General features: G+C 41.7%; 2 protein-coding genes across 2 annotated transcripts; both read right to left on the bottom strand.

The window, feature by feature from the left end:
* Nucleotides 1-1,407: 1,407 nt before the first annotated feature.
* Nucleotides 1,408-10,441, bottom strand: ttr (transthyretin (prealbumin, amyloidosis type I)). Its single transcript, XM_044043593.1, has 4 exons — nucleotides 10,266-10,441; nucleotides 8,104-8,243; nucleotides 7,867-8,002; nucleotides 1,408-2,312 (listed from the first exon to the last, which is right to left on the bottom strand). Exons 1-4 carry the CDS (start codon nucleotides 10,329-10,331, stop codon nucleotides 2,205-2,207), a joined length of 450 nt encoding a protein of 149 aa, XP_043899528.1. The 5' UTR covers nucleotides 10,332-10,441; the 3' UTR covers nucleotides 1,408-2,204.
* Nucleotides 10,442-12,111: 1,670 nt separating this feature from the next.
* On the bottom strand, nucleotides 12,112-16,180 carry rfc4 (replication factor C (activator 1) 4). The gene is made up of 11 exons (XM_044043592.1): nucleotides 15,979-16,180; nucleotides 15,408-15,528; nucleotides 15,087-15,165; nucleotides 14,926-15,005; nucleotides 14,729-14,848; nucleotides 14,464-14,607; nucleotides 13,988-14,108; nucleotides 13,751-13,876; nucleotides 13,581-13,661; nucleotides 12,519-12,632; nucleotides 12,112-12,436 (listed from the first exon to the last, which is right to left on the bottom strand). The coding sequence occupies exons 2-11, from the start codon at nucleotides 15,521-15,523 to the stop codon at nucleotides 12,335-12,337; spliced, it is 1,083 nt and encodes a 360-aa protein (XP_043899527.1). The 5' UTR covers nucleotides 15,524-15,528; nucleotides 15,979-16,180; the 3' UTR covers nucleotides 12,112-12,334.
* Nucleotides 16,181-17,661: the final 1,481 nt, after the last annotated feature.

Below are 17,661 nucleotides of genomic sequence, written 5' to 3' on the forward strand. Positions count from 1 at the left end.
AATGCATCTCATTAGCTGCTCCCGTTAGCTCAACACACACTGAACCCTGCGTTACTTTAACTCGCTCTCATGTGTGAGACTTGAGAATATTCAAATATCCAAACACTGCCCAGCCATCAGGAGCAATCTTAGGGTTGTGTGCCTTGCCTGAGGACAGAAGAGTTTGGCTGGAGGAGGTAGGGATCAAACTCTTTACTGTTAGCTTACAAGACAGCCCATTTAACCCCCTCAATCCACAGCTAACTAACCTTGCAGCTTGCAAGTGGTAGTCGGATCCATGTCGGAAGGTCTGGGTTCATCTGCATCTCAGAAGAACTTTTCTTTGAAGACATTTGGTTAAATCCCCACTGTGAGCTAATGCTAAGCTAACAGCCACCTTTGGTGCAGAACAAGAAAACACTTTTCAGATGCTTTGGTGTTGCAATTGTCCACTCCGTTAAGAACATTTCACACTCTTATTCCTACATAGATCCAAGACTCTGCTTGACGACGTGGTCTGGGCTTTGATGTTTTGAACTGGACAGACTTTTTCAAGTTTGAGTTTTGGTTACACTACAGCGTTTTCGGGGATTTGTGTGTGTGAAGACATTTCTCTAAACAATGACTTGTTCTTGAAAGAAAAAGCTTGTATCTGGAAAGTGTTCCGTTTCCGTGTGGATAAGGCCTGGAGCCACAGACCTCCTTCAAACCCTGGTCAGGTGTCTTCTAGGAATCTACAAGTCCAGTTGGGACTGATTCTGTGACTTTTGGACACTCTCTTCTGAGTTCTCTTGTCTTTAGAGCAGATTCATCTGTCAAGAATCAACATCCCCATCTCCTGAGCCTGAACGTTGCACAAACTTTTCTCCCATGCGTACAATCATTTTGGCTTCTGAGATAAAAGAAAAGAACTCTAGACCTGAGTCTGTCGTCTGCCAAATTTGCTTGTAGCCCTCGATGATTATTGACTGTTTGCCAGGTCATCTGTGGCACAGTCGATTAACATGGAATTAGGTAGAACATCAGGGCATCGGTGGTCAACGTGTCCTGCAGTTCACGATCGTCGCCAAGTGATCCTCCACTAAGTTTCAACGTTTTTTTTTTCTGCAAAGCCAAAATTCTGCTCTCGATGCCATTTGTGTTCAACTGGAAACTTCTGTCTAATGAGTTGTTTTTAAATGTCTGCTTTTTATCTCATGGCCAACACAAATATCTGAGATTTATCTTCACAATCACACAGCTGTATGTCCATTTGACAGTGTTTATTTGTGCCTTTGTTTCATTTTGTCTTTACTTTCTGAAGAAATTAAAGATGGTTTTGAGTCAAACAAATTGTCCTCTTTTTTTTTTCATATCACAACACAAACTCACATTCACCAAATATCTGAACGGCATTTTCAACAAATAAACGATGTGGAAAACAAAGAATGTTGTTGTCGTTTTATTCTTGTCCACTCCCCCAAAGAGTTTTCAGTTAACCATTCACTTTTACCATATGTCACACTTCCTGTTGTTCAGTGTATTTTGTTCTTTGACAGAAAATGTTGGTACATCCCAGAAAACTTGCATTTTCTTGTTCACTGTTGTGCAATTATTGACCACAAGTCCTTTGATTTGCTGGTTATCTTTTTGTTTATTTACATTTCCACACACGTTTGTACCAAAAGGTCACGTCTGCACAACCACAACCTTAAAGTGGGACGAGGACATGTTCTCACAGCTCTTTCCTTGTATTGTGGTAATGTGATTTTTACTGTGGTTTAACTCATTCCCAATCACAGTGAATAAAAACACAAATACACTATTTGAATTTTGAAAAGACACAATAAAGCACACATAATAGCTAATTTATCGGGGACTATTTGCTCATTTTGTGCTACAGGATAGTGAGACTGAGTTTATTGATGGTAATAAAGGAACATTTCACTCTGTGCCCCTTATTCTAACTTTCTAACCACCACAACTAAATTAGTTTCACCACCTCCTTTGTTTTAAGTAACTTTTTATTTTACGTTTTAATCTGTTTAATCGCCTTCATTTCAACTATAGCCCGAAAACCAAGTAATAACAGCCATTTGAAGGTGTGACAGAATGTAAGGAGCAGCCGGATCGTCCTCACAAAATATCCTCGCTTCCTGTGGTTGCTGTTTTTTGGCCTTCACACACACCATTAGTCAGAAGAGCTCCCACCTCACACAGCTTAACCAGGTTGATGTGTACCAGTATCACTGGTGTGTGTCAGTGACCACAGCTGTGGTGGTGAAAGAGAATGGACTGAGGAGCAAGGCCAGTGTATAATGACGGTGACCTTCAGCATGGGCCTCAAACACCACCTACACACACACACACACACAGAAGCACAGGGTCAATGACACTCGCACACTACAACCAACAGTGTAAATGTCGCAACTTCAGCAAATAAAACGTCTGCGACTCAATGAATTGTAAAAATCTCAATGAAATCAAACAACTACGTTAGAAATGTCTAAAACAAACAAACCAACATGTTACAATCAGCTGATCCGTTTTTGTTTAACTCTAAATGTGGGTGATACAAATAAAATTTGATAGTTTTTTGGTAACCCTTTATTTTTACAGTCCTGGTAACAGTCCAGGTTTACAATTACCTGGTATTTACTAAGAAACTAGGTGGTAACAAAATGTAGTTAATAGGAATGTTCCAAAATAACTTTATGTAATTAATAAGTTATTACCTAATAAGAACATGGAAACATGCTAGGAAACTAGATGGTAATACAATCTATGTATTAAGAAAGTACCCATACAGAAAGGATAGTAAGTACTACTTTATTACTTAGTAAGTACATGAAAAACTACCAAGAAACTAGATGTAATACAATCCATTTACTAAGAAAGTACCCATACAGAAAGGCTGTTTTCTCACAAGAACTTTAACAGAACTTTTTTTTGTGATCAAATTTTTATTTTATTTTAAGGAACATAAGAAAAATATAGATAGGTATATGCACTTACAAAAATAGAGCATAAATATACATTCACATACATACATCACTATACATATACACAGATACATATGAATAAACAACAAAAAAAACAAAAAAAACAACAACAACACACAATCCTAAAAAATAACCCACCCACCCCTGGATCCAAAACTTCATTTCCCACAAATTACACCTGCAACCCACGGAGGATAGTGAGGAGTGAATTTCAAGCCTATATTGCTGACTCTTTAGCTCTGTGGACCCGAGCTGTCAACAACTCCAAATAAACAATATCCAAGTATGTGAAAACCCACGCTCCAAAAGAGAGTGAATGTGGAGTTTTTTCCAACATGTAGCAACCAGTTTTTCTGCAGCCGTACGTCCAGCCAACAATGCTCTTCTCTTGTCCAGTGTCAAACCCAGTCTTGACAAATCATTCAAAATGAGTGTGGCAGGCAAACAGGGCAATCTGATCTTAAACAACTTAGAGAGGTTAACGGCAACCATCTTCCAAAAGTCGGCCACTGGGGTACACTCCCAAAACATGTGAAGAGCCTATCACTTTGGAAGAACAGAAAGTACACGTAGGATCATTAAAAACCTTCATCAAATGAAGCTTCCTAGGAGTTAAATAAACCCTATGTATATAATTATAATGTATTCGTTGATGAGGGTTTATGGATGCTAAGCCCACACTAATCCATACTTTATCCCAGTCAAGCATAGGTTCCAAATCTGGAACATCTCTCCTCCACATTGTGTCCACACCAGAGGACTGTAAGAACGCTGCAGTAAGAACCAGTAGAGTCTTGATACAAATCCACTTGTGCTCCCCGCAGAGTGAAAAACAGAATGAAAGCACAGCAGGATAACCGATGACAAACGGGATTTCGTTTACACTGCAGAAAGGAGTGTCGTCGCTCCTGCGTGGCCTTGGAGAAGTCTTGATAGAAGCTTATCTTCTGGTTCTGCCAGTGGACGTCCCCAATTTCTCTAGCAAACTGTCTCACCCGCTGCTTCTGTTGAAACCTCAAGAACTGCACGATGAAGGGCCTTGGGGGCTGGTAGTAGCGACCTTTGACCACGTTCTAAATCCAGGCCCCCCTCAAAGTCAGCCTGAAGGATCTCGGGGAGAGTAGCCCTCAAAAATGATATGGCATCTTTGTCTTCAACACCATAGAAGCTGAAGGCGGGGGCGAGTCACCGCGCTGCCTCTCCACCTCCTCTAGCATGTCTAGACAAGCCTCCACGCTAGTCAACCTGGTTTTGCATGTCGGCTAGCTTACCCTCAATCGCCTTGACAGCTCTTCTCGTTTCTGACACGTCCTTGTTGATGTCTGCAAAGTGTATGGCTTGGTCATTCAGGATTTTTGTTTGGTCGTCTGATAGTTTCTGAAGAAGCGCATGTATTTTGGAAGTGGAGATGGAATCATCCGTGGCCTCCCGAGCTGGTGATACAGGAGAGGCCTGGCTAGCTTTTGAGCTAGCGGTAGCCCTGGTGCTTTGCCGTTGTTGAGACGCATTTTCGTTTTTCCGGGAGTTTGGCATATCGGTAGTGGGAGAAGCTTACAATTGGCAACTTATGCATGAAAAAGCAACGTAATAAATTGCAAATGCCTATATGTTCACACAAAATGTCAACTAGCACTGCCGCAGCCTCCAAACAGGTCAAACAAGTCTTGACGCTACTCAAGAAACACTTTGCAGTCGTTTACATGTTTCTGTAGGGGTCGCTGTCGTTTCTGTGGGGTGCACTGTCTGCCTTGCTTGTTCTGGGTTTTGGCATAGTTTCTGAAATATAAGTGGTACACAATATTGCCAAACAAAGAATTAGATCATTACAGATCATTTGCTAGTTGGGTAATAAGAGATGCTTATTTAGAATGGCACAGTTAGTAAATTGTTGTACAAGGCCAAGACAACTTATATACAAATTATAACAATTGGAACCATTTTTAGAAATATAGCAGTTGTTAGAAGCACATTACTGAACTGTGTACAGTTCGGGGACAGAGTATTGACCAATTCCTATTCTTCTTCTTCTTCTTCTTTTCCTTTCGGCTGCTCCCTTCAGGGGTCGCCACAGTGAATCACCCTCCTCCATCTCACCCTGTTCTCTGTATCCCCCTCTCTCACACCAACTAACTTCATGTCCTCCTCCACTACATCCATAAACCTTCTCTTTGGTCTTCCTCTAGACCTCCTGCCCGGCAGTTCCAATCCCAGCATCCTTCTACCAATATACTCCCTATCCCTCCTCTGTACATGACCAAACCATCTCATTCTGGCCTCTCTGACCTTATCTCCAAAACATCTAACGTGCTGTTCCTCTGATTGACTCATTCCTGATCCTATCCATCTTCGTCACTCCCAAAGAGAACCTCAACATCTTCATCTCTGCTACCTCCAGCTCTGCTTCCTGTCTTTTCCTCAGTGCCACTGTCTCTAGACCATACATCATCGCTGGTCTCACCACTGTCTTGTATATCTTTCCTTTCATTCAGGCTGATATTCTTTTATCACACATTACCTCTGACACTTTTTTCCACCCATTCCAACCAGCTTGAACACATTTCTTCACCTCTTTTCCACAATCTCCACTGCTCTGGACTGTTGACCCTAAATACTTAAAATCCTCCACTTTCTTTATCTCCACTCTCTGTAGCCTCATGGTTCCACTTGGGTTCCTCTCATTCTCACACATATATTCTGTCTTGCTGCGACTAACCTTCATTCCTCTCCTTTCTAGAGCATATCTCCACCTCTCGAGCTTTTCCTCCACCTGATCTCTGCTCTCACCACAGATCACAATGTCATCTGCAAACATCATAGTCCATGGAGATTCCTGTCTAACCTCATCTGTCAGTCTGTCCATCACCACCGCAAACAAGAAGGGACTCAGAGCCGAACCCTGACGTAGTCCCACCTCCACCTTGAACTTCTCTGTCACACCTACAACACACCTCACCATTGTCTCAAGTGGCATACATGTCCTCCACCAGTCTAACATACTTCTCTGCCACTCCAGACTTCCTCGTACAGTACCATAGTTCGTCTCTCTGCACCCTGTCATAGGCTTTTTCCAGATCTACAAAGGCACAATGCAGCTCCCTCTGACCTTCTCTGTATTTCTCTACCAGCATTCTTAAAGCAAATACAGCATCTGTAGTACTCTTTCTAGGCATGAAACCATACTGTTGCTCACAAATGCTGACTTCTGCTCTCAGTCGAGTTTCCAATACTCTTTCTCATAACTTCATTGTATGGCTCATCAACTTTATTCCTGTATAGTTACTGCAATTCTGAACATCTCATTGACCAATTCCTATTATATACACTTAATACCATGTACATATTTTACATTTATACATAGCTATTTAACTAGCAATAAACGTTAGTAACGTGTGTATACCTTGCACTAGCTAACGTTAGCCTGGATGCTAATTAATTAATAATGAAGTGATGCTACTAGCATAACATTCACATGAAACTCTATGAAGTACTAACTGAGATTAAAAATAACTCAAAACACACATAATACCAAAACATACATATACAGAGCTTGTGCCCTGTCAGCCAAGTGCTAAAATAAATCACCATAACTGCTTAATTGGCACCACCTTTCTCTCGTGTTTTACTACTTCCGGTATTTTAGCCTTTCAAAATAAAAGCATAATTTTTGCACAGATGACCTACCACAATAAAAGACTAAATTTATGTAATGTACATACATTAACTTTGAGTTTTAGATAAACTGTTCTCCAACTAAAAAAGTAACACAAACTATTACTATAACCTGTCCCACAATAATAATACAATCACAATATTATTACAATATTTCAACTTACAGTTAGAGTTTTGCAGATTCTTCTGGGTGTTGGCTCAGTTTCACAACGATTAGCATCGAAGTTCAAAGTTGGCGGAGCCAGAGCAGTGTAAATAGAGCGTTGCCTCATCAGTTGATGCAACCATGTACTTAGTATGTTATAACTTAGTACTTAAATCCGTTCTGTATGGGTTCTTTCTCAGTATGTAGATTGTATTACCATCTAGTTTCCTTGAAGGTTTTAATGTGCTTACTAAGTAATAACTAAGTACTTACTATGCTTTCCGATGGGTACTTTCTTAGTACATAAATTGTATTACATCTAGTTTCTTGGTAGTTATTCATGTACTTACCAAGTAATAACATAGTACTTACTATCCTTCTGTATAGGTACTTTCTTAGTACATAGATTGTATTACCATCTAGTTTCCTAGTATGTTTCCATGTACTTACTAGGTACTAACTTAGTTATTTTGGAACATTCCTATTAACTATGTTTTGTTACCATCTAGTTTCTTAGTAAATACCTGGTAATTAGCATACAGTAAAATAAAGGGTTACCGATTTTATTTCTGTAAATTTTATTTCTGCAAATTTTATTTCGTACAAACAGAGAGAGAGAGAGTGTTTTCAAATAATGATGAACAGTTGCTTGAATATAGGTTGCTCCTAAAACAGTTGCTCCTAACAGTAAATACTGTTGGACGACTGCTGTCTGACATCAGGATCAGAAAGATAGATAAGCCTTCACATTGGTCATATAGCATGTTATGGAGTGTCTTAAAGGGCCAGTGTACACTGTCTGAGGCCAACAATATTCATTTTTTTCTGTGTCTTTTATTTTGATATATTTCTATTGGACTGTAGTTATCTGGGAACAGTGTAAGATATATCTGCGTGTCATCTACATAACTATCATAGTCGACATTTCTGCAGAGCTAGGCCTAAAGGCAGCATATATAAGCTAAAGAGAAGGGGTCCAAGAATCAACCCCTGAGGGACTCCACATGTCATTAAGTAGGCCTATTTTACTCATACTTCCTCTTCTGTAGGCCAGTGTTTGCTGGACTGATGTGATGACTGGTTCATACTCACCTCAGCTATTTCATGGAATGGCACGCTCCCTTGATTCTTCCAGTAAGACTTGGTGTCAAACTGGACACGATACACCCCTGCTGGGAATTGCTCCTCTGTGATCAGATTGTGGATCTCTCCTGTGGCGTCTGTCACTCTGCGGAGACAAACAGTCAAATCTGTCTTGTTTGCTTTGCACTCATCAAACAGAAGCAGAAGGCAGAAACATGCGTACCTTGTACTTTATACTGTACATACCCGTGAGCGATCAGTGCCCATCCCCCATCAGCAGCCTTGCGAGACACCCAGAGTGGTACTGACCCGGCTGGAGTTCCTCTCACTGCGTCCAGGATTTTCACCGTCAGAGGACAATTTGTATCCGAGCCCCCATGTTTGTCCTACAAATGAGCTACAATTAATCTGCTGCCCAATTTCACACATGAAATTAGTAGAGGAAGAACCCAAACCTCTGGCAAAGCCACTTTTGTCCCTAAGGCCATAAACTTCATTACAAGAAAACATTCTTATTTTAATGGTCAAAATGCTTGTACCTTTTTTTTTTTAGCACCACCGACTTGGTTCCATACATCTCCTGCATGCTCCTGAAATTTGGACAAACCCTAACAGACCTTCAACAGACCCTAACGGACCTTTAACAGACCCTAGCAGACCTTTAACAGACCCTAACAAACCCTAACAGAACTTTAACAGACCCTAACAGACCTTTAACAGACCCTAACTCCACACTGTCTTCGTGACACCCAGGAACGGGTCCACAATCTTTTTTCTTCTTTTATTTTTTTTGTGTCTGTGCACAAGACTACAAGCATCACCCATGACCCATGAACTTGGGCAGCATCATGAACAATGATCGCTCAGGCTCTTGCTGAACAAGACACGACAAGAATCCACGCCACTGTGATTGATAATCTGACATGGAGACCATCGCGAAAGAAAAAATGTCATTAAGTCTAACCCCCGACATGAGACAGCTGAACACAAAGAGGTTGGGAGGAGCTTTGGGAGAGAGGAGGAGTCCAGAGTGATTTGGAAATTAACCTAATAAAGAGACTGAGGAGACGAGGAAGCAGTTGGGTGGAAAACTTTGAGCAATGTTGAAGAACTTTGAACTGCGATCAAGAAGTTTGTTTAAAAGCTTGGAGCTGTGATGAAGAACTTATTAGAAAAAGGAGATGAGAGGATGAGGAGAACTGTGATGGAGAACTTTGAGCTGAGGAGGACAGGGTTCCACTTCTCATTGAATAACCTCCTGGAAATGACTAGAAGAAGACAATCACGAGTACTGTTAGATATCAGTGAATGCTTATTGGCTCACTGACGCTGTGGAGCTGAACCAATTATCTCCTCGAGTTTGATGTCCGACGACGACACATCTTTGATATTAGGTGACACAGAGGAGTTTTTAGTTGTTTGATGCCAAGCCCTCGTCTCCGGTGGGAAATCTCCACCGTCATCAAACAGAACACAGAGTAACAGACTCACAACCACACAAGATCCAGTTTGACGGCTTGGATCTGATTTGTTCTTGAGTTCTGCTCCCAGAGGGCAGAAGGTTCAGATGACTGAGTGGGTGAGTAACATTTGATCGTGGTTGCACTGTGTGTCATAGCCTCATTGATCCGTTGGGTTTAGGAAGACTTGATTTTCTTGGCAGCAGCAGGATTGGAATACATTTGAGTTTGGGTTCAGTTAAGTGAGGAATAACCCATCCTGACACTCGAGCAACCTGATCTCTGCTGACCTCCCCTGGACTTCAAACATTCTCGTGGTTATGAAGAAGATGCACCAGCCTCTTCACTTCCTGAGAGTGTTCACGAGGACTAACATAAGAGTGAAGCTGCTGGAGACCTTCGAACAGCACGGAACAGACTGCAGTCAGAGTTTCCACAGTAGAACCATCGATCTACATCTCCTGAGATCATCATCGAGGACGCTTCTCGTCCAAGCTTCCACCAGTTCACCCTGTTTGCCAGGTGGCAGGTGCTACGAGTCCATCAGAACCAGAACAAACCTGTTCAGGGTCAGCTTCTCAGGTCAGTTGTAGTGCGCTACACATTTACCTACAAAGTATTTTATATTTCTTTTTTTATATTCTCACGCACTCATTTTATAATCCCATCTGACGCAGGGTGAACCCTGGATTACATTCACACCTATGGTCAATTTAAAATTAATCTGCACGTTTTGGACTGTGGGAGGAAACCGGAGCACGGACACGCAAACTCCACACAGAAACTTGTGAGTCTCTTGCTGTGAGGCAACAGTGCTAGCCCTTATACCACCATGTGGGCCCTCTATTCTATTCTATCAATGCATATTTCTTTGAAAAGTTAAACTAAAATTGTCAGGATTGTAAACATGTTGCACAGACACATGGACACACAGACTGTGACACTGACCGTGGGAGCGGCGCTGCACAGGAGCACAGCAGAAGCGAGAAGCAGACAGCGCAGCGACAGAAGCATGATCGGCTGATGGACAGAGACACATGAACAGAATAACCTCAGAACTCTCAGGTCTCATATACAGTAACTCCTCCCTCCCTGATTCTCTCCTCCCTCCCTCTCCGAGTCAATACCTGGACAATGAATAACTGAGATTAAATCAGTACAGACAGTTATTCCTGTCTTTTACTTAAGATTGATCATTTTCATTCACATATGTAAATCACAGGTTTGTCCATTTCATACAGAATAACATTAGGTTCTACACTGATAACAGTAAAAAAAAAGTGTGTCCCCATATGAGGTACTGTGTTGTTTGGAAAGCCACACCTATTTTAATTAATCACACAAATAGGTGTAGGATGTTTGTATTTTGGCTGTGGATCAGTGGTCGACCAGGTCGTCTTTCAACTGAAAGGTCAAGGCTCTGATCGTCACAGAGACACAAGTGAATGGATATGAAGCACTAGATAAATACAGACCTGCTTCAGTGACACCTGGCATTTAGTCCTGAGTCAATAAAGTGGGCGGGGCTCACTTAAGGTCTAAACACACCCAGTGCATTAAGGTCACATTCTCAGATCCCACTAAAATAATCACATTCAGAGGTGGTTTTGGGGAAACATGCAGGCACAGGTCTGAGCGTCTCAGACATGGATTTATCTGTATGATTAAAGCTCTAGTGTGTAACTTCTGTCACCAAAACTTTGCTCCACACTGCAGGTGATCTTGCAGACACTTCTCAGGCAGAATCGGGGTTATCCCCTTAACTTTAAGTACTGTTTCAACATTTGATTCAACTTGAATGCTGAAAACCCGGGATAACAATAATAATAATAATGTGACATTTTAACTAACCATAAACATCGTAAGCTCCTGAACTTGTCCACAGTGACCGCACCAAGTTTGAAGGTGATCGCACGAAAAAGCTAGGACAAGTGCGTTCAAATACCATCGCCAAAATTGCAAATTAATGAACTTTCAATCCAAGATGGCGGCTTTCCTGTTCATTTTAGGGCTCAAGTCTTCTAGATTTTTTGACCGTCACGACCTAATGAATGCGTGTACTAAGTTTTGTGCATGTACGTTAAACCTGCTCCTCAGGCCAACAAGTTTTAGTTATTTGCCCCTCCCCATTTTTGACGCACATTCCCTGAACCACTAACAGACGTAATTTTTCACCAGGTCTGATGCGGTCGCAAAAATTGGTGAGTTTTGGGGTATGTTCAGGGCCTCAAAAATGCACTTCCTGTTTAAAATATCCGACTTCCTGTTGGGTAAAATGCGTGTCCGTAAACATGTTATAGGAAGGTCCCTCGACTCACATATCAAGTTTCGTGCAGATCAGACAATGTCAGACTTCTTGTTCGGGGGTTCTACTTCCTGTAGGGAGGTCATCTTTTACAGACATGTTTAGGATGGGTCTGTAAGTGAAACTCTGTCTGCCGTCACCGGGCACTGTTTTTGAAATTGTATATTTTCCCATAGGCAGCTTCAGGGCCAGACTATCATCAATCCCAGCAGGTTTAGTTCAGATCGGACCAGGACTGGCAAAGTTGTAACAGTTCTGGGCCCATGTTGGTGGCGATCGGTGCTGAGGTTCTATGGTCTGACAGGATCCAGTTCTGCTGCTGCTCGACGTCAATGTCTTCCTGTGGGGATTCTTTGCCTGATGCACGACAGGAAACCACTGGACAGGAAGTGAAAGCCCGGCTCAATGACTTTTCAGGATCTTAAACCAGAACTTTTTTTTTTACATGATTTGTTTTTCTGACCAATGAGTTCAAACAAAGACTGAAGAAAAACATTTTTATTACAAAATTTGAAGTTTTACAAAATGTGTTTGTCAATAAAGACTTCACACACGAGACAATCCGATTCACTGACCTCACCACGGGAAGTGACAGAGACAGACAGGAAGTAGAGCTTTTGACAGTAAACTGGTTTGTTTTCCTCTGGTTTACGCTTCAGACTGTAGAGTTGAACGTGATTGGCTCGAGTGTGGATGATGTCACAGGTGTGTGTCAGTTGTTGTGTGTCTGTGTCGACTGTTGCATGATGACCGAGCAGAGACTCAGGAGCTGCAGATTCTCGTCAGCTCCGTCCGTCAAACACTTTCCAACAACCTGAGTGTGAACACAGCTGAGTTTAAGCCCCGCCCACACTTAACGATCAATATCTTATGGATCAATTGACGACGGGACTCACCGCCATCTTCTCTGTGATGGCCGACTTCTGTCTGTCGCTCAGCTCCTGCTCGATGATGGCGTCGTGCAGCTGACTCAGGATCTGTGTGGCGGCGTAGCCTTCGTCCACCATGTCCTGACATCAGAAACAGACATGAGAGACAGACACCAGAGACGGACACATCCAGGACCAATCAATCAATCTGTAATCAAACTGAATTTAGTCATAGATGTAGGAACCTGACGTCTAACGTTTACACTGAAGTTTGTTTCTATGGCAACAGTAAATTCTCATCCTAATGGCGTCCACAATCCAGTATTCAGGTAAACTCACAGCGCCACCTACTGGTAACATGAAGGACAGCAATAACATGAAAAGCCAGGGTCTGTTTAATCACATTTTTTTCTTTATATTTTTCGTAAAACTTTTAGAATTAAATATTGAATTTCATATAACAAGAAAATGTATGTTTTTTTAGTCATTTTAAAAAGGGACAGTTCAGTTTTTCAGAAGTGGGGTTAAATGAAAAGGTACTGACTCATTAAATTTAATAAAATCTACACTACGTCAGTTTAAGTCTACAAAATCTTCAGAACACGTTCACGTCATGTTTATGTCGGACAAACTGAAGTTTGTAAACCACTCACTCTCTCACACCAGTCGATAGAGAAAATCAGTCATTTTAGCTGGCGGGGACACAGGAGCTGCTGGTCCTCTGCTGCCTCGTGTGGTCACTTTGTAGCACTGAGCTAAGTCTTCATAAAATATTTTAAAAGCCGAATTGACAAATTAAGACATTTGAACTTGGTGATGGAGGCAGCAGTGGATCAACAACTCTTGTGTGACTTTGGTGTGGGAGAGTGAGTGGTTTACAAACTTCAGTTTCCTGTTGAAAAGTCTGTCTGACAGTGAGATAAAGACGTGAACATGTGAGGTAAAGATCAGAGACTTTAACTGATGGAGATTTAAGTGGTTGAATCTTTTGTCTGTGTCTCAGGCTGGTTCTCAGCAGCAGCACAGTCAGCTCTGACTTTAAAAATCCTGATCTGTCCCTTTAAAGATCTGACCACAGAGTGGACTCACCCTCACGGTCACCTCCAGTTTCTCAAACGTTCCTTTGAAGCAAATCTGCAGCAGGTTGTCGATCATCTTTGGAGGGACGACCTGTAGGGGGCGCAGCAGTCACATGACTGTGAGGTTCATCATCATCATCATCATCATCATCATCATCAGGATGATGTCACTGTTCTCACCCCGGCGATTTCTATGACAGTCTGCTCTGTGATCTGTTTGTCAGCACTGAGTCGAGCAGCGCTCTGTAAGAAGGTGATGGCTTTCCTCAGATCTCCGTCTGATACTTTCACCAACGCCGCCACACTCTGAGGACACACACACACACACACACGATCGTCACACCTGAAGGTCAGAGGACAAGTGTTTGATCAGTTTTAGAACATAGTTGAAGGTCAAAGGTCACAGCTCAGCTTCACCTCTTTGGTGAACTTGAGCTTCTCTTTGTCACAGATGGCGAGCAGACGCTCCTCTTGGATCTGATTGGCTAAAGGTTTGAAGCGAAACTTGGAGCATCTGGAGGTCAAAGGTTCAATGATCCTGGAGAGAGAGAGAGACAGAGACAGAGAGAGTGAGACAGACAGAGTGTGTTTCTGCATGTGAGAGTGAGATGGGTTGCAGGTGTGCATGTTTGAGTGAGTCTCGGTGGATCCTGGGAGCTGGTTGGTCTTGCACAGGAGGAATCTGAATAAGAGGCCTGAACATCCCAGCTGCAGTGGATTTTGTGTTTGTTTTTAATAAACATTTAAAATAGTTAGTTTGACGTGTTGCTGGTGGTTTCTTGGGAGTCTCATTATTAATGTTGCGGTCAGGTTTTCTCCTAGGCCTGGTCGTAACGGTATACAAAAACTGGAGTGTCACGAGTGTTGTCATGGTAACAGTAATGTCCACTGACCTGCTGATGTAGTTACAGATGAGACAGAAGCGTGTGGTGCGTGATTCTTTCTCCATGGTTCTTCTGAGAGCAGCCTGAGCCGGCGCCGTCATGGAGTCCGCCTCGTCCAGGATGATGATCTTAAACGGAGGACAAGGTTTCCCACTACAGGACGAAGACAAAGAAGGAAGATGTCCAAGAAGCAGAAGACAAAGAAGGAGACCAACGTGTCAACAGCAGTCTTCTACAGAGTGAGATGAAGATTAAGTGAACATCAGTGACTCACTCTGATCGACTTCCTGCCACAGTGAGTTGAGCAAAGTTCTTGACCTTCTCTCTGACCACCTGAATCCCTCGTTCATCAGAGGCATTGAGCTCCAGGACTCTGTGTCTGAACAACTCTGGACTGAGGACAAAAAAGAAGATTTAACTGAAGAACAAACAAGAAAAATGCAATTGAAATGTCCTCAACTCTTCACTCACCCGTAAAGTTCTCTGGCAGCAGCTAAGATGGTCGAGGTCTTCCCTGTTCCAGGAGGACCATAGAAGAGCAAGTTGGGAAGCTGCAAATAAAACGATAAAACACTGTTTAATGTACATTTAACTTTTTATTTACAAGTGTTTTGAGAGTTTAATGTTTTTACATCTGCTCCTTCCAGCGATTTCTTCAGCACGGCCACCACCTCCTCCTGAAACGCCACCTCGTCCACACACTTGGGTCTGCTGTGAGTTCACAGACACACACGGTGAGGACATTCAATACATTCTCTAGTCTCTAACCATCACAAATAAGTATATAACCCTTAACATAACCTTTAACCTAAACCCAATTCCAACCCTTAATCTAAAACAAGTTTCTTACCCTGAAAAAGCCCTTTAAAGAAGTGAGGGCGAGACAGAATGTCCTCACTGTGTACGATTTATAGAGGTTTGGTCCACACACACACACACACACACACACTTACTACTTCTCCACCCAGGGAAGAGCCTTGATTTTCTTCTCAGCGCTGCTTCCTGCTGTTGTTTTGTCTTTCTGTGGTCGAACAGACTGAACTGTCGCTCCTTTCAAAAACGCCTGCATGGCTCCTACAACAACAGTCAATAAGATGGTTTCCAAACAGAGTTTACAGTCAAAACAAGCGCAAGAGAATAAAAGAGAAACGTCACAGTATCAAGTATCAACCAGTGCTGACTTTCTGAGTTGAAAGTGACGTCACAGTTGTAGCCGAACTGTTGCGTAAACACGGGGTTAGAATCAAATGCAGATCATTTCCTTTAAACTGTGTTTTTCCCTGGCATTGGACAAGAATAATCATTAAAGCAGTATATTTCTGAACGTGGTTTGGTGCAGCGCAGTCGTACTTTAACATCGGCAGCTGAAATGACATGACGTCGTTTGTTAAACATGAATAAAACAAACGCAACATTTGAAGTTCGCATCAAATGATCGTAACTAACGTGATAATAGTACGTTAGCTAACGTGATTAGCCTGCTGCTAGCTGCTGTCATACTGTTGATAAAACCACTGAATGTACCTTTTAATATGAAGCGCTGCTGATACAGGCTGTGACGTCACTGACCCTCAGTGTGACGTAAGCGTCCCTCGGTGCGTGTTAAAGTGCGTAGCGGTGAGTTTTGTATCAGAAACAGATAAATGTATAAGTTTACGCCGCTTGTTGTCGTGAAGAAAAACCGTCAACTTATTCCCGCGCTGACGCCGAACACTCACTTCCGCTGACGACACACGGCGGCAGCCAATCACAGGCTGCGGGTTCCTTCTTCTTCTCAGTTTCGTTGCCCAGTTTGTAATTGTGCATTAGCGCCACCAACTGGTTAGGAGTGTGACATCGGAAATAAAAAAGAAAAGTGATACATTTTTTGAATTTAAATTGTTTTTAAAAATGTATTTGAAATTTAGTATAATGAATCACGAAAAGTTCACTTTTATTTACTTACTTTTATTTATCAACAATACTGTTAGTCACCACTAGATGGCACCAGCTTCCCTTTAGTTCTGTTAAAATGAAGCTTCATTTTAATCAGGAACCTTTTTTCTTTTTTAACATGTTATTTTTTTAAATCAACATTTTTTCAAGTTTCCCTCAAATTTAACAATAAACTTAATTTAATTTTTTCTTCAAACTTTCAGGAAAAAAGAATCAACAGATTAAAACTTTAACGTTTTTATTTTGTTCACAAAAAGAAGTTTGAATATTAAGAGTTTGAGGTGTGTGTGTGTCGCTGCTGTTGACTGAAGTTGTTCCAGTTTCATAAACACAAACACAAACGTTTAAAGATGAAAACAAAATGAAAACCAGGACATCCAGTGTTTGAAAGAGGTGGGGCTTTGACCAGAGAGACAGCTGAAGGGGTTTATTGGTTGCAAAGTGTAGTTACTGTTGCTAATAAACATGTGGCAATATTAACATTTATCTTGAGATTGGCACAGCACCCCCCCGCAACCCTCTGGAGGATAAAGCGGTAGATGATGTTTGTGAAACATTTGAGTCAAAAACATCAGAGTTTTAAGATCGTTATAAAAGAGCAGTTTCTGGAATGATTAAAAAGATGCAGCTCCCCCTTGTGGTGATTCACTCAAGATTTTCAACAGTTATCACAAAAATTGATAAAATCTTTCCTCAGTGAGGGTCAAGGGTCAGGCTGTGTCTGCTCTTTTCTGATTGGCTGTTGGTCCCAAACCAGCTGTTTTTCAATAAACCAGAAATGCTCGCCATCGCGTTCATTTTTAAAAAAAAACTCATCAACATTAACTTGTAAATATGTAACATAAACAAAAAAAAACCCAGAAATAAATGACAAATTACAAAACCAGATATTTTCTCTGTAAATGTGAAAAACATTTAATCAGAGAAACAAATGCAAACTCTCATCGTCAGGTTTTAACAAACGTCCTCAGCATCGGACACTGCGCTCACAACCTGCAAATTCTTTTCACGTCACGTTTCTCAAGCAAGTTTGTGGTAAAGTGCGACAGTGACACGTGTTTCTGACGTTAACACCATGTTTATATGTTAACGTGATGTTGACACGGTAACGCGGAGTTTAAAGAACGTTAACACAGCATTTACACGACATTATACATTAACAAAACACAATGTTAACGCTGTTAAGCAAATATTTCAACGTGAGCGACTGAAGTGAACAATGTTAGTTTTGCTTGCTTCTTTTCCATTTTTTATCGTGTGATTTGGATGTAA

The sequence above is a fragment of the Solea senegalensis genome, linkage group LG14, assembly GCF_019176455.1.
Source record: "Solea senegalensis isolate Sse05_10M linkage group LG14, IFAPA_SoseM_1, whole genome shotgun sequence".
Classification (NCBI taxonomy): Eukaryota; Metazoa; Chordata; class Actinopteri; order Pleuronectiformes; family Soleidae; genus Solea; species Solea senegalensis.